The sequence below is a fragment of the Marmota flaviventris genome, chromosome 1 (assembly GCF_047511675.1).
Source record: "Marmota flaviventris isolate mMarFla1 chromosome 1, mMarFla1.hap1, whole genome shotgun sequence".
Taxonomy (NCBI): domain Eukaryota; kingdom Metazoa; phylum Chordata; class Mammalia; order Rodentia; family Sciuridae; genus Marmota; species Marmota flaviventris.
The window spans coordinates 22,025,926-22,050,241 of record NC_092498.1 but is presented as its reverse complement, the minus strand read 5'-3'; the positions used below and the strand labels follow the sequence as shown (position 1 = coordinate 22,050,241).

Genomic DNA, 24,316 nt, shown 5'->3' with positions numbered 1-24,316 from the left:
GAGGGAGCCACTCAGCTATCCCAACAAAGAGGCTGAAGGGCCCTCTGGGCGGTCTTTGACAATGGGGAATGGAGCCAGTGGACACATCCCAAGGTGCATTCTCTAGTTTCTAGAGGTCCAAGGGGAGTAGGGTCCCAGCTGTTTGGGGCAGGAGGCTTGAATGAGTTTGTCTCCACTCCTGTTCCACCTGCTCAGAAGTTCTTGTCCCAGACACTGCTTTGGGAGGGAACTTGGGCACCTATAATCTTGAGCTATCCCTTTCTATGCTTCATTATTAGAAGCTGCGTTCTACCTATGTTTGCACTGTAGGCTTGAGATGCTGAGAAACTCTTTACCTGCTTGACTACATTCATTCATTTAAAAATACATTTTGAGGGCAACTGCCATATGCTGGGGAAGTCTTTCCTTGAGCTTGTTCTCATTAGACCTTTTCTAGAAGGGTCATTAGACCTTTTCTAGAATCACCAGCATGTTTCTAGGCATCATAAATACTACCATCCACCTCAAAAGGTGTTGGGACGAACACCAGTGCTTTGCAGTCTTTACCTTGCTGGGTCTCTGTAACGACTATGAGAAAGGCATTATTATTCTCATCTTTTCAGAGGAGAGAAAACCAAGATTCAGAGATGGACTTGCTCCAGGAAGAGCTGGAGATCAAAGGGCAGGAGTTGAACCAGCCGTGGTCATCCTCTACTCCGCGTAGACAGTGCTCAGGGCACAAAAAAGAGGGCTGGGCACTGATCCTAGAAATGGAAGTCCTAGCAGCCTGCGCTGTGGGGCTACTCACCCAGCTCTGAGTCAGTGCATCTCCACTCTATGTCGCCCATGGGAATTCATAGAGCAGAAGGCAAACCAAAGTGGGGGAAAGAATGAGAAGTCTACTGGGGTCGGGGGCAGTGCGGGCAGATCTACGGTCCTCTTGGTGGAGGAAACAGGAGGTATCTTATGGTGGGGAATGTGTTCCTGCTGAATGGACTGAACATGCTTCCCGAGGGATCTGTCACTATTTTGTGGCTGAACTGGGGAACAATCGAGGAACATGAAAGATAGATGGGGTACTGGTTGGCCTACGTCCAGAACAGAGGTAAGAAGAGCCCCTTCTGTGTGTGTGTGTGTGTGTGTGTGTGGTGGTTGGGGGTGGGGCATGAGTTCCTCTTCTTTGTATCTTAGAAGGATCATCAGACCTTTTCTAGAATCACCAGCATCCTTTTCTAGACATCACAGGAAGCTGACATCCATGGCTTCCAAATCTGGCTGCCACATTGAGTAAGGACCGAGGTTGAGAACATGGGCCATATTACTGATGATGAATTCTCAGCTTTCCTGACAAATTGATTATTGGTCAAAATCAAAGTACACAGAAAACTGTAGGTAGTTTTTACAAGGACTTAGGTTGCATTCATCCCTAGATGGCAAATATGGCTTCTCCCAGAGTAGTGGGGACTGGTAATGCTGTAACTTTGGCTTGGGGCTCAGAACCCTCTCCTTCATTTCCTTACTGTTGCCTGAGCATCTTTCTGTGCTGGATGCTGTGCTAAGCTGAGGTAGGAAATTCAACATAGCTTTGGTCTCTGCCTTGAAGAATCTTAGTCTAACAACCTAAAAATATACATATTTCATAAGGTGTTAGATGTTTGCTTTCTTTGCAGTAAGTCATCCAGGCATCCATTCTAAATTTGTCATTGAGGATCCAGGACGAATCCGCTCTTGTTTGTACAGTATTGTTTTTATGACTAATAAACTACTGCATGCATGCGGCATTTTATTTCATAGTGCACCAGGTCTTTTCCACTCTGTCTAAATTGGCCTGCCCTGATTGCCTGGGCTTTGGGGTGCAGTTAGAATTATCCTCATTTTGAAATAAGGAAACCAAAGCACAGAGAGGGGAGTCTTCTCAAAGTCATGGTGATTGATTCTGATGAAGGATGAGATCATATGGGTAAATGTGTCTGAGGACACGGCAAGAACTTAGTCATGTGTGGAATCTTGAGCTGAACCTTCAGAGTGAGATCACTGTCCCCATCCAGCCTGCTCCTTCACTTAGAATTGAAGAACATCCCTTCCTGGTCACAAACTGAATTTTACTTGTGAGTTTGATGTAGTCTGGTTGATTTCAACCCATTCTGTTGGTCTTGAGGCCAATTCATTTTCCCCGTAGCTGTCTCCATCTGTTCCCATGGTTATTGTCCTCATGGTCAGCCCCATGGTCGTTCCCAAGGTGTTCCTGGGTCACTCCACGGTACTGTGTCTGCCAGAGGCTGCTGCTTCTCATCTCATGGGTCCTCCTCCTTAGCAGCTCATCATATTCCAAGCCAAGATGGAACACCCACTGGATACTCTCATCAGGTCACTTCCTGACCCTTTTCTCTGTGACTTTTTTCCCTAGAGGCCCATCCTTGGTGGACATCTCTATTCATGCCAGTGAGGGTCCTTCTTTGAAGGCTGGAGGGACCTGGGGGTTGGGGCTTGGAGCAGCAGGGAGAAGGGGAGGGAAGAATTTGCCTAAAATGTTATCAATAGCTGGGTGCCACCAGGTTCCCCCTTACATCTCCTATGCGCTTGTCTTTCCAACTTCTCCTTTCCTTCTTAGCCTTCCCCTTCCCTCTTTCTGCCCTAGTTTTATTCCGACTGATAAGATCATTGACCTTTCATGGAGTTCACCTGTTCTGCCTTGTCTACCTGCACACCTACGGCCTGGAGGTGAATGGATCTGCTCATGGCCAGTGGAACGTGAACGAGAGCCGTCAGAAGTCCTTGTGCCTAGGCCCCCTCTGTGCTGTGCCATCTACTCTGGCTTCCCTTTCCCTGCATCTGCCACCTCCAAACAATATGGGCCACAGGTGGACATGGGAAGCAGGCAGGGGCGAGGCCTTCTTCCCTCCTCCTGACTTCCACTCCATCCTTTAGACTATTTTTCTCCCCATCTTTCTTCTATTCCCAGGGGCCCCACTGGATTCAAGGTCTTTACCCCTATCAAAATGTGATGCTAAAAAATCTCCACACTAAGGTGCAGCTTGCCAAGGAAGACATGAAGCAGGGAGGAAGGGAAACCCTGGTGTCCCCTCTGAGCCAGCTCCAATGGCTGGGGAGAGCTGCAGAGCTGTGTTACGATGGATCCAGAGGCTAAGTGGCCTCCACGGGGACGTGTCCACTGACCACCCCCTCTGGTAGCACTTCACTCTGCCTCACATGAGAGGGGGGCTGGCCACCCACAATGGAGCCTTCAGTGAAAGGATCCCTCTCTGGGGTTGGAGTTCAGATGTGATGTAGCTGGAGACGGAGGGGGTTGCCACCTACTTAGGGCCCACCTTCTCCCCAGCCTCCTCCTGGCCAGTCACGGAAAGAACCCAAATCTCAAACTGAATTTTTATTATTTTTTAATAAACTTTATTCTATATTACAAATAAGTTTTTTTTTTGTTCTGAACTGCAAAATAGGAATGCCTTATATTTACATACACAGGTATACAATTAATTATAACAAAGGTACAGAAGCTTGCCTTTACCAAGTTACAACTGGGCTCCAATTTAAATAGCATAGGTTTTCTTTTTAAAAACTTTTTTAAAATCTTTTTTTCTTGCTTAATCTTACTAGGATACTCTTCTTTAAAAATCAAACCAGAAGACCCTCTTCTTCATTCACATGGATCTCATCCACCTGTCTTTGAGGCTCATCATAACACTGCTGTCTAAAGGTTTGTTTTGCTTTGTTCTAACAAAAGATCAGCGTTCAAGGTGGGAGCTTGATTTTGGAACAGAAGTGGGGTGTGGCTGGAAGGGGGGAACTGGAACAGAAGTGTCCTGCCCTACCTCCTGCAGTGGCCTCTCTGAGACTCAAAGACCTCTGCCAGTTCCTTAAACCACCCATAAATCCATTCCTGCTTCTTCTCTTCCCCTTTGGCCTTGGGGGGCTTAATTCTGGGTCACCTGATCAGGCCAGTACCCCTTCTCTCCCCTCAGACCTCAGCTTGCTGAGCCATTGTGGTGGTACCTTGGAGTTGCTGGTTGCTGTGGTAACTTGGCAGGACCCTGCTTGACGAGAGAGGCTGGTCCCTACACTCTGAAATGGGGAGGGGGGCAGCTGCATCCAATCCCTCCCTCCCTCCCATCTCAGGGCCTGGAGGCCTTGTTCTCACTCAGAGCAGCTGAAGCAAGATGAAGCCAAGACTTCCATGCCCCAAGGACCCCAGGCCCTGACAGGGCGCAGTGGAGGGGAGGAGCGTCCTCTCTAAAACATGAAGGTGTTGGTTTCCAAATGGAAACAAGATTCTTTGAGGTAAACTAGCTTTTCTCTTTAAAGAACGGAAGGTTTAACGAGCTGACAGGAACATCAGGGAAAGGAGCGGGAAGGACAGATGAGGACGGCTGAGCCCATCTCGGGCCTGGGCTGACTTCTGCACATGGAAGCGCTCTCGGTCTCGTTGGGTAAAGTGGTCTCGGTTTCTCAAGTGTCCTTGGGGTTGTTCTTTAACTGTATCCTCTGTTGTGAATTCTACTCTCCTAAGGAACCCTTCCAAAATGTGCTTGAGTCATAAGTTCAAAGTTACTAACTAAAGAAAGCAGAGGGAGGTGAGCTGCATAGCCAAGGTCGATTTGCTTTTGCATTCTTGAGGAGGGAGAACGAGGGTCCCCCAAGCAGGGGGCTCCCTGCAGTTTGAGGGATGCTGATAAGAAAGTATAGGTAATTCTGGGGGCACCTTGGAGAGCCAGGACCAGACAGAAGTCTAAGAAGGAAGGAATGGAGGCCAGGGGAGACTCTCCAACCAAGGACCCCTGCCCACCAGGACAGCCTCTCTCTGCCAATATGAACAGAAAGTTCTTTTTTTTTTTTTTTTTCCAGAAAGTTCTTTTTGTTAAGGAATTTGTTGCCTTTACTTTCTGGAAGTCATCCGTCTACTCAAAGAATTTAATGGGGGCTCTAATGAGTATGTATTACTTTTACAACCAAAAAATCCCATATAATTTAAAAATTTGGACACGCCCCCTAAACAAAAAGTCATTTTATTGGGGAGCAATGCTTTGTAGTAAAAATTTTTTTTTTAAAAGTCTCTGCTAATGTCTGAACCTTTTCCTGTAGCAACTACTTCCTCATTGGGGAATGGTCATTTTATGTCCCAACAAGGGCTTTGCCACCCTCGGAGCACCGTGAAAGAAGCTCTTGGGACCCCAGCCTCTCTCAGGAACTGCCTCTTCACTGTCACCTGGCTGTACCTCAGCTGCCCACTTGTAAAATAAGGCTCTATTTGCTACATGCAGGGTGCCTTGGGGTGAGGTGGCAGGAGGCGGGCGGAGAAGGGACGGCATCGCGACTGTGTCCATCAAAAGTGCAGGGGAAGCAGGGAGAGTATTAGCAGCCATGGAGGGGGCTTCCCCTGGCACGACCACAGCGGGGGACTTCCTGACCCTTTCTTTAATCACAGGGGAGGATGCCCCTGACCCCCCGGGGCGCTCCTCATCCTCTGGAGTTGTGTGTGTCCTTCTTCCACCCCCAGGAATTCGGACTTGGCATTCACACTGGGCCTCCTTCTAACTCTCAAACGCTTAAAATACACCGACAATCAACTACAAAACTCCAAATAAACAGTCCACAGCTTCTCTAAAAGGAACAGGTAAGGGTCCCTCGGTCATCTGTCCTGAGGGACTGGGAGGAACAGGACAGAAGGTCAGGGAGGAGTCAGGACAGTGGGCTAGCTGGGTGGCCTCCTCCTGGCCAGGGTGGTCCTTGGCGGTAACTCACTCTCTCCACAAATGCCCCTCAGAAGCCCTCAGGGACCTGCTCAGACTGCGGCCAGGGTGCTGTTCCTGGGTGGGGAGGAGGCCCATCTCTAGGCCTTCTGCTGAACAGAGCCTCCTACAGCATTCCCCCCTTACTCCTGGCTGGCTGGGGGGAGGAGGAAATGGTACTTCTTGATGGAAGCAATCTGGCTTCACCTGGCTAGACACTCCTGTGCAGTCAAAGGCAGTGTCCCCTCCGTCTTGGGAAAGAAGACAGCTGGAAATGGGCTTTCCCTCTTCAGAGCAAACTGAGAGGTGTTTAAACCAGGAGGGATCACAGCACCATCCAGGACCCTAGAGAAGAGCCAGAGGCTTGCCTCTCAGAGTGGAGGTCATTTGGGACATCATTGATTGTGGCTCCTCTGATAGGGGCCTCACTGGGCCTCGGTTGGAGGGGGGAGCCCCATCACTCAGGGAGGCAGTTTTTGGGGTGAGCTAGGTCTGGGGCAGTCTCAGAGGACAGAACTGTGAGGGCTGATCTGCTCCTGTCCTGGAATGGACAGATAGCCTTGGGGCTGTGACTCCATGTACAGGAGGGACAAAGAGGGACAGGAGGATACCTGCTACCAGGGGAGGGGCCTGGTCAGCAGCCAGACATGCGAGGGGGCATGTGAGCACCAGGGACCTTGGAGACTGGGAGAGTATGTCCTTAACCCCTGGCTGAGAGTGGGAGCTGGGCTTGAGGGGACAAGGGCGAGAGAAATAATCCATCAGCAACTCCCGCCTCTCCCTGGGAACAGTCCTGGACAGTCTGCCTCAAACTTTGGGATTTATTGAAAGGACTTCTCTTTCTGGATGTGGCCCCACTCAAAGCACCCTGAGCTCACCCCCAGAGGCACCCTAGCTTAGGTGGGAGGTGCCGGGGGGCTCCTCTGGCTGTACGTGTTACCCGGGTTATAACGTACCTTGGCCTGGGGGACACTTGGGTTATTCTCCGTCCCCAAACTTAAAACCATATTGAAAGATGAAGGCAAGAAAGTATTTTTTCCTGAGGAAGTAACTGACACATCGCTAATTTCACCTAATGCACTATTTGCAGTGACCAACAAATGTCAGGGACTCTCCTTACAGGGAAGGACCAAGGGGCCAAGTCCACGCCTGGAGACAGTGTGCCCCAGGAGAAGGGAGAAGCTCGCAGCTATCTTTCTCCACTTCCTCTACCCACTCTTTCAAATTCAGGACCCCACGGAGCTCCCCTGTCCCACATCCCTCCCTGACATCAGCCTCTCGCCCCCGACATTCAACCTCTCTCCTTGGTTATTTTGACCCTGTGATCTCAAGGGCAGTGAAGGGGTGAGTGGAGGGGAGCTCAGGAGATTGCCTTGCTCCCCTGGTTCCTCCTTCTACAGAACTGCGACCCTGCAAATTGACTGTGACATGGTGGGAGGCCGCGAGGACACCTGTCCCACAGGGCCACTCACTCTGGGAACCCCTGTGCCCCGCTGGGCAGCTCTCTGGGTGTCTGACCTTCCAGGAGGAGCTAGAGAATCCCAGAGAGCTGAGAAAGAAGATGTGGAGGGAAAAGAACAGCTTTTGGACAACATCCTATATCTCTGCTGTTGAACCTCTCACTCTTGCACCGAGAAGCCAAACAGAAGAAACAGAAAACAAAGGAAAGAAGACTCTTTATGGGCAAGATGGGTTGTGGCTCTGGGAGACCACGCAATTTCTCAGTCCCCAACAGGCCGTAGAGACCGTGAGTAAATGAAGCACCAGACACAACCCACACCATCAATTAAGGTAACATCTTCCCCAAAGCCCTGTCCAGGGAGAAGCAAGGAAAGCCAGGACCCTGGTGTGTCCTCCTCTCCACTTTCTCCCCGAAATTTATGTTTCTCTGAGGTGTTCGAAGGTTTGCTTATAACAAAAACAAGCGGGTGGGGGTGTTATGTACCGACAACGTAATAATAACAATAATAATCATCAGGTAAAAAATGAAAGCTTCAGCAAAACCATAACAGTCTTTTTTTTTCTACTTGTTCACGTATTTCCTCTAAACTGTGCAAAACTTAAAAAATAAATCAAAATGTATCCATACACACGCACGCACACACACGCGCACACACACACACACACACACGCACCCACAGCTTCCATCCAGTAAATCTGTGTTAAATAGGTTCGTGTCTCTCTCCTCCCAACCTCTCGTATGTGCAAAAACATTTCGGATGGCTGAGCTGCCTCCTCAGCCTGCCTCCCACATGCACCCTTTCTGGCCTGTCAGGTCCCACGACTTCTTGGGAGGAAATAAAATGATCAAGAAAATTCCTCACTTCCCACCTGGCCATGTGCCAAAACCTTTGGTTATTTATTTTTCCTTTCAAAAGCATCTTTTTCTTCCATTCTCCTCTTCCCATTTGTTAGGTGGCTTGTGTCTTTTTCCATAGGTCCTCTGAAATGCCATGAGATGCCCTGCTCTGGGTCACCAAAGTCCAGGCCTTGGCAGGTGACCACCCTGATCGCCTATGGACAGGTCCCCTCCCCTCCCCACCCACTAGCACTCAGCACAGAAAGCAAGTGTTGAAATGTCCCGAAGCTGCAGGATGAACGGATGAGCAAGGGGACACAGAAGCAAAACACTTCAACATCCTCCTACATAGGACAAGAAATCTCCCGGAGCGCTCTGCCTACTCCTGGGGCAGACACACGTGCGAGCGAGCACATGCGCTCGCACATGCGCATTTATTCATATCCAAAGGGGCGAAGGGACTTCAAGCACAGGATGCTGCATGGACTTGGCTGGAAATGATGTGGCTCCTTCCTCCCTTTGATGGATGACGAGGAAGGACATCTGATGCTTAGAGAGTGACGGTGGGATCCTTATCAACACCACCTGCGTGATGATTCTCCTGGTCGCCCAGAATGGCCGACAACTAGAGCTGCCAGAAGAGATTCCTGCTCATGGTGGAGACTGGACCACACAGCACCGAAGGTCCCTTCAAGATGATAAGCTCCCAGGACCCACCACTGGAATACTTCTCGCCATGGCCGCCGCTTACCTAGTACACATTTCTGAGCACACATTTGCCTGACTGGCTAAAATGGGGTATCCATAGATGCAAGGATGAGTGGAGAGATGGATGCCAGGGCTGTGGTCAGTTGCATGTCCCTCCTTCCATTTCCATTCAGGTCCCTTAGCTTCAGTTTCCAGTCCCTCCCAGACACGACAAGCTGGGACCACGGTTGGTGGTTGTCATGGTGAGGTTGTGCTGGGGTAGTCCCGTGAGGACTTCTGAAGGGGTCAGGAAGGAGTGTGACTGAAGACACAGCTGAGATGGTCATGAAATGATTCCCAAGGAGGTCTGGACAGCCCAGTGACAAAGTCATCTGCATAGCAATGGCACCAGATTCTGCAGGGGGGACAGGTACACGACTGTCCGCCCCGGCCTTCTATGGAGTTCTCAAGGATGGTGGGGATGGAGCCTTGGAGACGGCTGGAGGTAGAATCTCCTGGATGCACGCTGCATTTCATGCTGACCCTTGATGAAGGGTGACCAAGGAGGGTGGAGATGCCTTCTCTAGACAGCACTTAAGGCTCTGGCAATGGACTAGACCTATGACGATGACGGTGACACATTGGAATTTGGGGATGAATGGAGAACAACAGATGCTGCTTCCATGGTGGATGCCACTCTCTTTTCTCCCCCCTCCACATGACATTCCTGCTGCTAGGAGCCAGATTTGAAGGTTAGGAGCGTCTCCATGGTGGAATGTAAGTGCTATTCTTTCTCCTGCCTGGCTTGCCCCAGGCAGGGGAGGAGGCTGGGCAGGCAGGTCCACATGGACACTTGGAAGGGCTTCATGGAGATTGGAAAGGGACAGGAGGCCTCTGGCGTCGACCCAACAGGTGGGAGGCAGCCCCCCGGAGCTCCCTTCCCCCACATGTTCCCTGCTCCAGCCACATGCAGGAGTGAGGCCTATCTTCTCAGAGTTGCGAAGCGCCCTGACTGACCTCTTGGAGACGGACTGTGGGCAGGGCGAGCCACGTGACATCTTCCGTGAAGACAATACTGAGCCCACTGCCTCTTCCCGAGGCCAACTTCAGGACCCAAGCCGGGGCTCTCAAGCGGAAGGTGAAGTCGCAGCATAGAAACGTCCTCTGTCCACAGCTCCTCATCCACATTTGGGCCCTGCTGCTGCTGCTGCTGCTGCTGCATGAAGTCAGGAGCAGTTGGAGAGAGAGCCCCACTCTGATACCTTCTGGACAGGTCCCTCGCTGTGGGCCTGGCCACCCCTGGCTCGGGGTTGGCGGCTGGGTCCAAGCGTGTTGGCAGAGCCACCGAACGAGAAGGGATCCAGGAAGGAGGGAGAGGCAGAGGGAGGCAGAGAGGGCGGGGGCCGGGGAGACAGCGCTGCTCAGGGGATGCTGCTGACGCCAGTCGGAACTTGCACTTGGTAAAGATGAAATCTAGACTGAGGCACGGCTTGGTGTGTCCCTCCCTCCAGGGCGGCCCTGGAAGGACGGTTCTCAGCTGTCTAAGCTCAGGAGGGCTATGACTTGTTCTAGTTTGTAGGCCAATTTCTGTTTGCCACACTGGTCATCATGGTCCAGAGGTCCCAGGATCTGTGAAAGGGACAAGAACGGAGGGGTTACTCGGTGGGGTGTGCACCTGTGTGTTCTCAGGGCATACACAGACCAGAGGACGTGGTCATAAGGGTGGGAAGTTGTGTACTCGCAGATGCACACACGACACTGCTGGTAAGTGGCAGCCTGGGTAGCATGGGTAGGCACAGGAGGCACCTGGACACAGGACACAGCCTGTGGGCGCCCACAGGCCCAGGAGCCCAGGATGCCAACACACACATTGTCATGTCTGCACAACGTGTGCCTTCCATTGTTCATGAGAGGCAGCCGACAGAAGGCAGACGCTCTGTTGAAGATGCCCAGGGCCAGGGGCCCCGGTCACAACAGGTTCACGGCAGAGAGCTCCGTGTCTGATGGGAAGTGTGTGCTCCACGTCCAGCGGGAATGGGATTTCACAGAAATGTGATTTCATCCCTCCTTCTTAAAAAGGAGAATCTTCCCCCATCAGCTGCCTGAGGCTGGATGTCCACATTTTGAAAATTACTTGGCTTAACTCTGCCTGTTGAGAAACGAATATCCCTGCAAGTGTAAGGCTGTAAGCTTTCCTGGCCATTAGCACCTAATGGATCAGGTCTGCCCAAGCCTTTCCTGGGGTCAGGTGGTTGGTGGAGGACAGTGACAGTGGTGGTGGTGCCTGGGGACAGTCCGTCAGGATTCCACTTAGGCTCAGGGGGTGCAGGATTGAGGAACGGCTCCGACAGTCTCCAGCTGGATGATCTGGGTCAAAAGGTGATTTTTCTGAATGAATCCCATTCCTTACTGGCAAACTGTAGGGACTACTCATCCATCCCTGGTCTGCTCCAGCACAGAGGATAAAGTCAGGCACACCTGGGAATGCTCTGAGCAGTCCTGCTCCACGAGAGGCAGCCCACCTGCTCCACGGGAGGCACCTGGGCTGTATGCATGGTGGCTGGGGACCCGAGGGCATGGGACAAGGAAGAGAAGGAGGACAAAGGAGGATTCTAGCTCCAGGGAGGCTCCCAGAACTTTGGATCTTATGCCAGCTGATACTTTTTAATGGAGACTGTGCAAGAGTCTCCTTGTGAGCTGGCCAACAACTGCCATCATTTCATAAAGACAGGACATTTTGACACCAAGACAAGACAAGTGTGCTTGCAGATGAAGGGACAGTCCTGGTTAAGATGAGGGAGTTGCACACTTACTCAGATGTATCACACACCGTCCTTACGCTCATGCCTTGCCACAGGAGGGGGAAACTCTCTCCTGTGGACTGGTTTCCGGGGTCTATCCCCTAAGAGACTCTGCTGGTTCTTCTTTGACTTGAGGTTCACAAACTGTACTGCTCATGACCTGTAGGACACCAGGCCCTAGGCCTGCCAGGGTTTCCTAGACTCTCCTGGACCCTCTCTGAGTGACAAGACTGTGAGGAAGTAGAGACCCTGGAGTGCTGGCCTCCAGTCTTGTTTCGATCTTCACAGTTATGCTGTGCTCCAGTGCAGGGAATCTGGATTCCAATCCACTTGGTCTACACCTGCGTAGCCAATAGCACCTTTATACTGACCAGAAAGAAGGCAGAATCTATGGTGATGATTATCCCAGCTAGAGTTTTCCTACAAGGGAACCCAACTAAAAGCGCCTTCCGTTCCATTCCATTCTGCCCCTGTCTGCTGGTTTGGGTCACTTCCCTTTCTCATTCTGTTCAATTCTTTTCTCTTCTATCCCATTCTATTCTACTTCTGTTCTGTTCAGTTGCTACTATTCTATTCCATTCCATTCCTTCTATTCCACCATATTCTATTCTGTTTCTAGTCTGTTCTGTTCTCTACAATACTGTACCACACCCTATGGACTGTCCATGGGAGTGGGAAGGTGCTGTTCAAAAAGAATTAGAGAAATGGGGAAAATAAGAGGAATATTGAGAAGAAAATAAGAATAAATGAAAGAGACAGGTATGTAGATGTATGGGAAGATCAGGGACTAATGTAGAATGCTTGGAATGACCACCCTAGTGTCTCAGTCTTTGCAGCCTTGGGGGGAGAGTTCCCAGGAGAGATGCCGAGGGGGTGTGTCTTGGGACTGCTCTTCTACACCGAGGCATGTGGGGCTTCTCCATCTCTGCCCTCTTCTCCCCACAGGCCTCAGCAGGGCAGGGCGGGGCTCACCTCCTCACTGTACTTGCCCACGTAGGAGAAGATCTCCGAGAGGGCGCTCATAGTGTTGAACTCGCTCATGTGCAGCCGGGACTGCTCCGCCAGGTAGGCGTTCATGTCCTGGTCACTGATGGCCGGCATCTTCCCAATGTCCGAGTAATACCTGCCAAGGGACGGGAAGGGAGAGAAGCTGGAGTACTGTGGGGACCACAGTGGTCTCTGGGGCTGGGCCTCTGTGTCAGATCCAGGAGAAGCTCTCGCAGCTCTGGAGGAACTGAGAGAAGGATCTGGGGAGTGGCCAAGACAGTGACAGAGGGTGGACAGAGGGGGCCAAGAGGAAGAGGGGCCTCTGCTTAGCTTCCAGCTGCTGGTGTCCCTGCAGGGTTTCCTCCTGAGGGCACGGGTCTCCTCCAGTGGCCCAAAGGCTCTTTCCAACAGTGGCTCTTCTCCGATGTCCTCCGCTCTCCGGGGGTTAAGTGAGAGAGGGGTGGGGCTGGGGGCTGCTCAGAGAGAGAGGCTGGCAGAAGGCAATCAGTCACTGTCACTTGCAGCTGTGCACTGCTGTCAACTGGTTAATTAGATGCCAGCATTTACATTTTTAATTTCTGCAATTTGACATTTTATGCACCAGACCCCAACTCCCCCGCCAGAGGGGAGCCGCGTGGTTTCCTAATGAGGAACTGATGACGGTTCCTTCTCCCCTTTTCCTCTGGGCTTTTGGGACTGTAGATTGTAAAAATGAGAACAGGTAACTGCAAAGCCACGAAGCACGGCTGGCCCAGGGGCCCGGTGGTTGCCCAGCCCAGCCCACTCTAAGTCCCCGGGGCTCTGGGTTAGAGAAAGCTATTCTGAGACCCTAGAATCAGGAACCAGGAGGAAGACTGCAGGGTGGGCTAGGACAGCAAACCAGGCACCTGGGCACCAAGGCTAAGGAGAGGCATTTGCTCGTGGGGTCGTGCTAGGGCTGGTGACGGTGACAGGCCCCGGGAGTCCCAGCACTCAAGGGTGCATCAGATGAGTACAGGGGACATTCTCAGAGATTTGGGGATATTCTTATCGTGTGTTCTGACCCCGTGTCTTTCCCAGCCCACACCCCTCGCTGCTCTGACCAGGACCCATCAGCCCTGTGCTGTGTCTCTGACTTCCACCTGTCCCCAGGAGTTCCCAGGAGTTGGGTGACAAGCTGGCAGAAATGACACTGCAGGGCTCCTCCACTGTCAGCTCAAGGGCCAGCCTTAGAATGATAGCTCCATTTGCCACCAGAACCTTCCTGGCAGCCCAGGGCTGGGATGGGCACCCTGCCTGAGCCGCAGCCCTGGGACTGCAGACCTGTCGCTGGCTGGAAGACAGGGAAAGCAGAGGTAGGGACATGAGACCTGCGCTCTGGGGACGAAAGGGGCTGGTTGGGGGGACCCAGACTCACACCACACACAGTGCCACCTGCCTTGTGGAACCGGTCACCTTTGGGCTGGCCAGGAGGCCTTGGCTCATGACAGGCTGCTGAGACAGGCAACGAGGACAAGGACTAACAATATGGCCTTTCTCAGAGCAGCTGAGGGCCCTGACGATGACCTGCTGCCATCCTTCACCACCCTCTCTGCCCACTGTCCCCTCCTGTCTCATCCTGCTCCCTTTCAATTCCTTTGCTCCATCCCTAGAAGAGCCTAGAGCCACCCCAAAGCATCTCCCCAGATGCCGCGTGCACAGGGCTCGGGTGATTTCATGACATTCCAGGTGTAAAGGTTCCAGCAGAGTCTCCATTCATGGCCTCTATTTCTGGAAGACAGCGAATGCCAGTGTCCCATCTCACAGCAGGAGACCAGGGGCGGCCCCCATCCTTGCCATTCCCAAGGAGACGTGTGTCACTGTTCCCTCGGGCGTCCCACACCTGCCGAGCAAGATGGGTTCACCAAGCCCAGGGTCATCTCTACACGTCTCCTGGGGTAAAGGAGAAGCCTGGTTTCTCTCGCTTTTGGAACCATGGCCAGCAGCTGCAGCGCAGCTCTAATCACAGCGCCAGGCCCAAAGCTCCGTCAGACAGTTCTACTGTGGATAACCAGAGACCCTGACGGATGAAAAGCCCAGGTCCCACCGAGAGGACAAAATGAAGCTCCGGCTGCTTCTCCTCTCCACCTGTGGAAGCTTGTGCAGATGGACAGCTGGTTCTGTCAGGCGTTCTGCACGCAGCACGAGGGCTGACTGCTGCCTTTATGGCCTCCGAGGTATAGGGGAGGCCAGGTTGGGGAGCACTGTGTCCACAATGAGGGGACCCTGCCCCACAGGAAACAAGAGATGCCCAGCGCTCTCCCTTATGATGGCTCACCTTGCCCAGGTCCTAGAAGCCCAGACCACTCCTTCAAAAAGAATATTTGGAAGTATGAATATAGGAGAGAGGGGAGGGACGGCGAGAAATTGAGAGGTCCGGGGCCGGGCTGGAACCACCTCACCTAAAGCTGACAGGTGACATACTCTCCTGGATGTGCCTTGTGTCGTCTCCCTCACGCGAGGTCAGATCCCCACTGAGTAGCTCCATCTCCCTAATTTTGCCTTGGCTTTGAGGTCACTGGGTTGGGCCAGGGCATGTCTGTGGCCCCACACTATCCCCCAGGTGGACCGGTCACATGACGGCATCTTCAGCAGGTTCTGGACGGGCTGAGCTGAGTGGCCAAGGGCAGCTCATGCCCTGGAGGGTGTGGGACTCGGAGTCCGGCTGCCTTTCTAACCCTGTTTACAGCCCCAGGCCTGCTGCAGCTGAGTGACCCATCCTCTCTGCTGGGTCTGGCTAATGCCTTGAACATTCCCCAGCCCCCTCCAGGGCTCTCCCCAGCCCACCCCTTAGCCAGCCCGGAGCCTGACAACGACTCCCACGGCACCTTCTCTGCCGTGGGTACAATTGCTTCCTTCTCACTTTTGCTGGGCTGGCTCCTGTCCTGGGACCCTCCACAGAGTTGCCCCATTGATTGTGAGGAATGCACTTAAGCCTCATTAATGAGCTTCAAACAAGTGTTCTCACCAGCTGGCTGTGTAGTGGGGAAGGGAAAGGTCAGCCTGGGCCCCTGGCACTTGAACCCTACACACCCTTTCTCAGAAGGACTGGTGCTCTGAAAAGTCCCCGAGGACCCCCTGGAGCTGGCCAGGGCCTGGCAGGCTGGAAGGCTCTGATATCCCCAAACTCAGCTTTCAAGGCCCTGCATAAGTCTTCCCCTGGGAACTGTTGGCCGCTGTCTCCAGGCCCAGGAGAATGAGGGCCTCACTCCCAGAGCCCCAGCTGTGGCAGCTTGTGGGCCTGTCCTCCTCAACTGTGAGCTGCAGAGAAGGATCCGGTCTAACTTTCCAAGTGCCCACCACACCCATGGCAAATCCATGTTTGACCAGTGGATGGACGCATGGGTCAGGGGAATGTCTGGGCCTCACCTTTGGTATTGCTCCAAGGTGAGCTGTCACCTTTTATAAGCTTGGATGGATGGGAGCCGTAGGAGGCATATTAAAGTATCTAAAACCTTAACCTTCTTCATGCCATGACACATGACAGCATTCCAAAGTGTGGCCGACCCTCATCCAGTGCTGGTGGGCCAGCCGGGACGCCATTCCCCTCACTTTCTTCAGGGGAAATCTCCTGACGGCTGGTGAGGGCGGCCAACGCTTCCTCAGGGATAACTCTGAAGCTCTTCCCAGTTAAAATCAGATGAAATCACCACCAGACTCTGCAGTGTTCACTGCTATTGGTCAGGAAATAGAGATTGCAACCGATTGGGACACATGAGCTCACGGTGACAAGGCTGGAGTTCTGCTCTGTGAGAGAACTGTTCATGGGGAGCCAAGAATCTCCTTCCTGTTTCTAGATTTGGCCACAAGCAAAAGCCCAATAGGGCTGTGAAGACGAGGAGCCTGCTGTCCATGAGCACCATGGGGTGTGCGGAGGAGGAGTGGGAGCAAGGGTGGACCTGTCCACTCCTCACCAAGTGCAGGAGTGCTCAGCTCCATCTCCCGACTGCCATGCTCTTTCTCAATCCCTCTGTCTTTCTACCCCTGCTCCCAAACGGGAGGAGAAAGGATTTGGGACATTAAGCAAGAGAAAGATGACTTTCCTGGGCGTGCCCGTGGTTGCTAAGAAACTAGTGGGATAAGAAATGGAAGCCATTACCTAAAGAGCCCAATCGACAGGGCTCCTCGTGACCAGCAGCAGCTGCATGAGCCGGTCTCACTTAGAACCAACCTAGAGGAAGACGATTAGCCCAGCAGAGCACTGGTCTCACCTAGGACTACCCAGCCTTGTCCAGGAAGTGTCCTCTACACGGATCCTTATAAATGTCCCCACCCTTCCTGCCCCCTGTTCCTTCCTCTCTACCACCCAGGGTTCTGGCTCAGTGACCCTCATCAGTGCAGGGGTGACCCACCGTCCAAATGCTGCCTCTTCCTCTTTCTTTGCAGAAAGCAGGGACCACACATGAGGGCTTGCTCCCGGCAGCCCTATTGTGGGAAGGATGCACTGCTGTCTATGCAGAGGGAGATGAGAGCCCCCCTGGGTGACCGGGATAATCTGACATGAGGACAAAGATGTGGCTCTCTCCCTGACAGCCAGGGTGTGACATCCATCACAGGCCACAGTAGAAAAGTAGGGGAGGGTACTGAAAAACAGAACAGAAATTCTTTCAGTGAAACTGTTTCACCGAGGTGGCCAGGACTCACCCCCTCCCAGTTCCTCCCTGTGTACAAGAGGAGGTGATGTTCTAGAATAACATGGGTAAAATGATATTGTTCATCATGTCTTCAATCACTAAGGCAAGAACAATTTCTGGGTTTTTTTTATTCTTCCCAAGGGCACCAAAAGTGAACTTCCATCCAGATTTCTTATCTTTACGCTACTTGGAAAAAAGAGAAAGGTAGTCTAAGAGTAAAACGGCCATGTGGAGGTGTGCAGGTGGTTCACTGCACAAAGGTACTTAAATGAGAGCTGTGACCAACAACTAACTCTTTATTCAGCAAACCCACACCCTATGGTGGGGTGACACCTGCCTATAGAAAGGAGCCCCTTCCTTGATCTACCCAGAAGTACAGTATGAGTTGGCAGAGATTCTGTTTGAAAGCTTCATAAATAGTAAGATTTGGGAGTCATTTAAGAGGCTTGGGATCTAGTTTCATTGTGGCCACTTCAATCATCTTGGGCTAATTGCCTGGTCATCCTGTATGTATATTTCTTCACCTTGACCAGCAAGAAAGGAAGTCACAATTCCTGTCCTCTCACGTTAGGGGACTACAGTGATGCATCCAGTCCCAGTTGGCTGTAGCTCAGGTGCTCGCCTTATGGATCCGCCGCGGCTCAGACGAACCATGACATTCTCTACCAGGAGCTGGCGGGGACTGAGAGCCAGGAGCCTCAGCTGACAGGTGGGTCTGTGCCATAGCAGACACGTGACTGCCAGACACAGTGACCAGGTGGGTGTGATGGCTGAGATCACACACCCAGGGCACAAAGAGCTGGTCAGGTGATAGTGAAGGGGCTGGGATGGTGGGAGACTGTCCAGGGGGCGGGGTTGCCACGCCCATAGAACCATGGGAGAATTGACAGATGGACAGGAAGATGGGCGGAGGCCTCAAGTCTTTTGTGGCGAGACATTACTGGGAACCTTGCACATTTATGATCAAAGTGCGTGCACGTGAGGCCTGTATGCTCATATGTGCAGCATCATATACACGTATGTGTAGAGCATGCACCACATGTGTCTTTGCATGTAGATATGCATGTATAGATGGATGCATGGATTACATATGGTATGTATGTGTGCATGTGTGTGTGTCACTGTATATAGGGCATGCATACATGTATAGCATTCACATATGGATCATGCTTGATGCATGTGCATATATGTATGGCATGTGTATATACAAGTGTATGTGGCATATGATTGCATGTGAGGCATGTATTATGCACATAGGGCATGCATGTGTGCATAGCATGCATGTATGTGGGGACTGAGGGTTACAGCCGGGAACCACATCTCCTCCCTGGGCCCCGAACACACTTCAGTTATCAAGGTCCACGGCCTTCCAAACAGGCCAGCAGAGCCCAGAGCTAGTCCCAGCTGAGTTCCCGGTTCTTGTCCAGTAGACGACATCACTGGGGCTGTGGGGTGCGCCTGCCAATCTGCAGGACCAGCCTTGGGAGGTGCCAGCCTGGGTTTGGGGAGGGCCTCTCGTGGGCATTGTAGCCAGGGGCCTCCCCCTGCTGCCTGGTCCCGACACTCACCTCTCCACCCAGTTCTTGTAGCTGGGGATGTCCTTGGCGTAGAGCAGCTTATTGGAGGGCGAGTCCTTGCCCAGCCGGTGCTCCGACGTGGAGCAGGAGTCCATGAAGGTCTGGGCCACCACGGAGAGGCAGGCGTCCGTGATACTGTTCTTATGGATGTCAAACACGAACTGCGGGTTCTTGATCATGTTGACCCAAAACCGCAGGGGGAGGCTGTGCGGAGGAAGGGGCAGAGGGTCAGCGGCAAGGGGGCGGCGAGCTGTGATGTGGCTGGAGGGTTCTCTGGAGAACAGGAGGTGGCTAGGCAACTCCTGGTGCTCAAGTGCCTTCTCTAGGCCAGAGACGGGGTGTGCAGGGATGGGGTGTGGGGCTGCTCTCCTGGGCTCCAGTTACCTCCCAGGAAACTGCAGATCAGCAAGGTGAATCACTCATGCAGAGACACAATACTGAAAGGTACTGGAGACAACTTGATACCCAACTGTGACACAGGACCCCTGATCCTCCCCTTGGTATAAGAGGCACCATGATGTGTGCTAGAAAGAAAAATTTCGAACTCTATTCCACTGTCCGCTTCCAAAGAGCATTAAGTTGGCAAGCTTTGGAATCATCTGGAACCTGGACTTGGTGTCTGACCTCCTGCCACAAACTGGATGACTCTGCAGAAGCCACCGGCTTCCTCCCACTCCCTGCCTGGTCCCACTGGCTGCTTCCTGCCTCTGAAGGCCTTGGGGCTGAGAGTATAGCTCAGCGACTCTTGATGACACATTCAGCCCCTCATATGTCCCATTGTGTCCCCGCCCCCTTCCAGATAGCACCTGCTGCCTGCCAGGAACCGTGCCAGCTGCAGAGGATACCATGAACCACACATCCCGCGTCCTCAAGAAACTGTGGGCGGTGGGTGTGGGGGGAGGACAGACCCGCCACCAGGTGCATGCTGGACAGTATGGGTGCCAGGACTGCACAATGTGAAGGGGTCAGTGTGGGACCCAGGGGGCACACGGCGAGGGCCGTGTCCACAAAGCCTCTGCAGAGGTGACACGTGGCGGTCTGGGTTTCAGAAACACGCATGGGTGTTCCCTAGCTGGGCAAGGCCTGGCGGAGAGGCGGGACAGGCTGCAGGTGCAGTCAGCACAAACAGACACAAGGAGGAGAAAATTGCATGGTGTGGTCCAGTACTTAAGTCACTGTGTGTGGCTAGAGAGGACCTGGCGATGGGGAGACGCTTTCCCCTGCCCTGGCTCAGGCTCTGGCCCCTGGCTTCCAGCCAGCTCGCTGAGATGAGATGAGGAAGCCGAGATGCACCCAGCACGGAGCTGCCCGTTTCCCTCCCTCTGCTCCCAACCCCTCACCTCCCGCCATGCTCCCCTGATGCTTTATTGTGGTTTTGGTGGCTGCTCTCACTGTTGGTGAGAGTCACAATGCTCGTTTGTGTTTGGCTTGCCTCTGAGAAACACAAACTCTTTGAATGACGTCATTTCAGTGCAGTGAGTACAATATTTCTATCCTCGCATCTGCTAGCAGCTGGTCTGTAGAGAGGACAAGTGTGTAGATCCAGCAGGACCCGACATCCCAGACTGCCAGGCCATTCACAGGTGTCTAGTAGGTCCCTGCGAAGGGTGTAGCCCAGGTGTGGGCAGGCACACTGAGGTCTAGCAAGGTTTCGTGGCATTGCTTAGTCATTAGAAATCCAGAACAGGGAATAATGGGTTGGCAGCTCAGAGCCAGGGCACATGGGTGACGGAGGAGTCGTTGTGGCCGCCCAGCCTAACCGCCGGCCTGAGAGCCCTGAATGAAGGACGCATGGTTTCCCAGCTCACAGACTCCCTTCCACAGCTCTTTTTTAGTTTTCCAGAAGGCCCGCCCAGGCAGGGACTCTGGGCTGCTCTGGTTCACCTCTCACGGGTCTCCCTGAAGCAGGTTGCGATGACAGGCCCATCAAACAGGGGAGGCCAAGGTGCCACGAGGCTCCCGCCTAATGAAATATTAGCATATTATTAACATCAGTGGTGCCACTCATCTCTGGTTGATTGCAGCCACTCAGGCTAAATGAGCGGGAGGTTTATTTAAAAGAGAGAAGGTGGGGAACGGTGGAGGGAGTGGGTGGGAGAGGCTGACTTACACCTTGGGCCAGGAGTAGAAACAATTTCTTTGTTGGGTCTGTCTGCGGATCTCATGAATCTCAACTGACTACTTCTTGCCCAGGATTATGGGGAATGTCCTTTGAGGGGAGTCCTTGAACCCGATGCTACCATCTACTCCCTGGGATTTCCTCTGCCTGGACCTGGAGTTCTATGCTACAGCATCTGGGTACTTGGACCGGCTCTCCCCAGCCCAGGCCATGTGCAGGAGAAGATCTGGGCAGTGCACTTATCATATCCGGAAGGTTACAGACATCAGAGTGGGAAGACTCGCCGATAGAGAGAGGAGGCTGGGGAGGCTGGGGATCTTCAGACTCTCCCGGGGCATGCCAAGAAGACTGGGGGGAAGGAACTACCACCTACTTGGAGGCAGGCATGGGAGAGGTAGGACTTACAGAGGAGACCGTGGAAACCCCAGCATTGCTGGTTGGAAAGATTGGAAAATTCTTCCACGATGGTTCTCCCATCCATGTTAGTATAGACCTCACTCTTCAGCTCCGTGGGCCAATCCTCCCTCGGGCCTGGGGTTATAATCTCCCTGAAGGAGCTCCCTTCTCCAGGGGAGGAATGAGGAAGCCAGAGCGTGCCACAGGAATGAAGTCCCATACCCCAGCCTGACTCCCACTTTCTTGTGTTTTCCTTTGGCCCAGGCTGCTCATGCACCGCCAGTCCTAGCCAAGGTAGGTGCCCGGCAACTAGCCCACGCTGCCTTGGAAGAATGATGTGGGGAAGAACGACCTGGAACATGGACCATGCAAAGCTACAGGGAGGGATTCTGGAATGGAAGGGACTGGATATCAGCCAGCCTTGCCCGAGGTAGAACTCCCAAACAGAGGCCACCCTGGCCCTGCGTCTCATCAATATTTACTGAGTCCCACTCTGGGCAAAGCTCTGCAGCGCGTGCTGAATGCTGATGCCTGACCTTGCAATTTCAGCCTGAAGCACAGACCACACGCCAATGAAGAGAAGGATGCTGGATGATGAAAGGAGAGAGGGCCATTGTGGAGAGTGCCATTCGTACTTAGAGAATCCTGTGATCTCCAGGGAACACGAGGTGGTTGCGGACAGGTCTCATCTCCAACCAGGGCTTGGAAAAGGAATTCATGGAGAGAGAGGAGCGGAGCATATAGAATAGAGTGGAAATGCCCTTGTCCAGCCAGATGCTCTGGGGTGTGCTGCAAAACCCCACTTATAAGTCACCATGAGGCGCTGCCCCTATGCCTCCCAGGTGAGCACAGGTACTGTCTCTTGCAGTTTGTGTCTGTCTACACAGCTGAGCCTAACTCAGAACCCTCAGTGTCTAGCCTACTGTCAAGACCCCTGGGAGGTCCCTGGAGGTAAGGGTGGCCTGGCTGTGACATTAGTGTTTGCTCACTGAGATAGTTCAATAAATATGTACTGACTGATTGGAAAGAAGGATGTGCAGACAGGTTTGACCAGAAGGAAGTGAGCACAAAAGTCCAGCAGAATATGGGGGGGGGGATGGTGCAGGGACCAGAGAATGAGCCTACCAGGGGCCCTGGGGCTGAAGCTGGAGGACGGCCAGCTCATCTCTGAAGACTGGGGTCTTTCAGAGGCCCCCACCTCCCTTCGCTCACCAGTTGCTCTTCCAGGTGTGGCGCACGTGCGGGTCGTGAATGCCGTGCCTGTCGGCCTGCTCATCCAGGAAGTCGAACATGTACTTGATGGCCAGGGGCAGGGCCGAGCCGCGGTGGGCCGTGCTGAAGATGGTCTCGAAGAGGTCATCCACAAACTTCTGCAGAGTGCCCTGGGGAGGGGGACACGAGACCCAGCTGCACCCACGCAGCTCTGAGGAGCAGTCTTGGAATCTGCCCTGCAGAGCGGGCGGGGAGGACGGCGCACCGCTTCCCTGCTTGGGTGAAACTGCGAGAGTCCACACACTGCGTCCCCACCCCCACCCCCGTCGCCCGCCTGTCTTTGACAATTGTCAATGTCCCCTGCACACTGAAAGCAGACAGGACATGGATGGCTGGACCTCAGCGAGCCTTCCTTTGCCAACCACGCGTTTGGTTTCCCACCCTCTGGCAGGGCCACTTTAGCACTTTCTGCAGATGCTAATGAACATGCACTTGGGCGAGCAGACAGACACAATCTGCTGGTTTTGTTTGGGCCTAATGCAGCCCAGCTAATGGACAGTTACTCCTGGGGCCCTGCAGAGAGCTGAGCAGAGCCCGGGAGAGAAACAGGGAAAGTAGAGGCCTGAAACATCCCAGAAGCAGGATCAGAAACAGGGGCTGGGAAGTGGCTCAAGGAGCCCCGACTTCCATCCCTAGTGACTGTCCATGAGACCCCCCGAGAAGAAGCGATTCTTCCATAAGACATGGAGGAAGAACGTGGACAGGTGCAGTTAGCAGCTCTGTATGTGAGAAAAGGCACAGAGAGGGGGTGGGAACAGGGCTTCAGGCTGCAAGTCTGACTGGCCTGGAGCACTGGGCTGAGCAGGACCCTGAGGCTCTGTCCTGGGAAAGAATCCTGGGCTGGTTGGCAGTGCCTACCACGGGCGGGTAATACAGTGGGCACGAGCACAGCTGCTGGGTTTTGCCAGCCCTGGATTTCTGAGGTGGGTAAGTCCTTTTCCATGCCCCACTGTCCTCCATCCAGTCCAATACCTTAGTGGCCAGCAGGCGTGTCAGATAGATTTCAGAAACCATCTTGCTCCCCCGGTCACCCTCCTTCTGGTCCCCGTGCTCATGGTTCTTCACCAGATGCCACATCTTGACTCCACTCTCCAGGTCGGGGGTGATCATGGGCGTCCGGGAGCGGAGGCTGTCGGGACTTCCCGTGTACCGGATCATATTTTCTGCCAATGTGAGGACCACAACCCAACATGTGGGAGGCCACACAGCCCCTCTGTCCAGTGACTCCGAAGAAGCACCCCTCGCCCCAGCCAACCCCAAGTACTGTCTCTGGTCCCTCCTGCAATTAGTGGCTGCTGACTGACTTCTGGCCCCAGTTTTGAACATTCCCTGAAATGGGGACGCTTTCTCCGTTATCTCTGGGGCTCAATCCACCACTCAGATCATCCTGGGCCCTTCCTCTCATGCTGTCCATTGAGTCAACCCCCAACTATTCAATTTGCAGAAACAGAAGCTCGCACTTCTTTTACACGTTTCCTTGTGTGCATTCTCGGGATGTGCTCTGTGCAGCCAATTATGCTCACGAGCGGGTCGCCTGTCTCCTTAATAAGCGCTGGCCACCTGAGGGACCACCCCGGCACCTGCTTGCCTCTGTCCTCCCCTCCGGCTCCCCCAGCTCTGCCCACTGATTGGCTTAGACCCTTGTCGGTATTTGTGAGATGTGGTGCACTGATGGGCCTACTGGGTGCGGGGACCATTCCCTGTGTTCATCTGCGGGCCTCTGGAGGTGAATGTTTTTTCGATCTCTGTTTAACTGATGAGGACACCGAGGCCCACAGTGGTCAGGTGGCCCGTCCAGTCCAA

General features: G+C 53.3%; 1 protein-coding gene across 1 annotated transcript in view; it reads right to left on the bottom strand.

The window, feature by feature from the left end:
- Positions 1–8,329: 8,329 nt before the first annotated feature.
- Positions 8,330–24,316, bottom strand: part of Plxna4 (plexin A4) — a 423,940-nt gene continuing 407,953 nt past the window's right edge. Inside the window, exons 28-32 of the mRNA XM_027950129.2 lie at positions 23,486–23,676; positions 22,454–22,623; positions 18,718–18,930; positions 12,483–12,633; positions 8,330–10,338 (exon numbers count right to left, since the gene is read on the bottom strand). Of these exons, the coding sequence (XP_027805930.2) occupies positions 10,243–10,338; positions 12,483–12,633; positions 18,718–18,930; positions 22,454–22,623; positions 23,486–23,676 (821 nt within the window). The 3' untranslated portion in view covers positions 8,330–10,242. The remainder of the gene's footprint in view (positions 10,339–12,482; positions 12,634–18,717; positions 18,931–22,453; positions 22,624–23,485; positions 23,677–24,316) is intronic.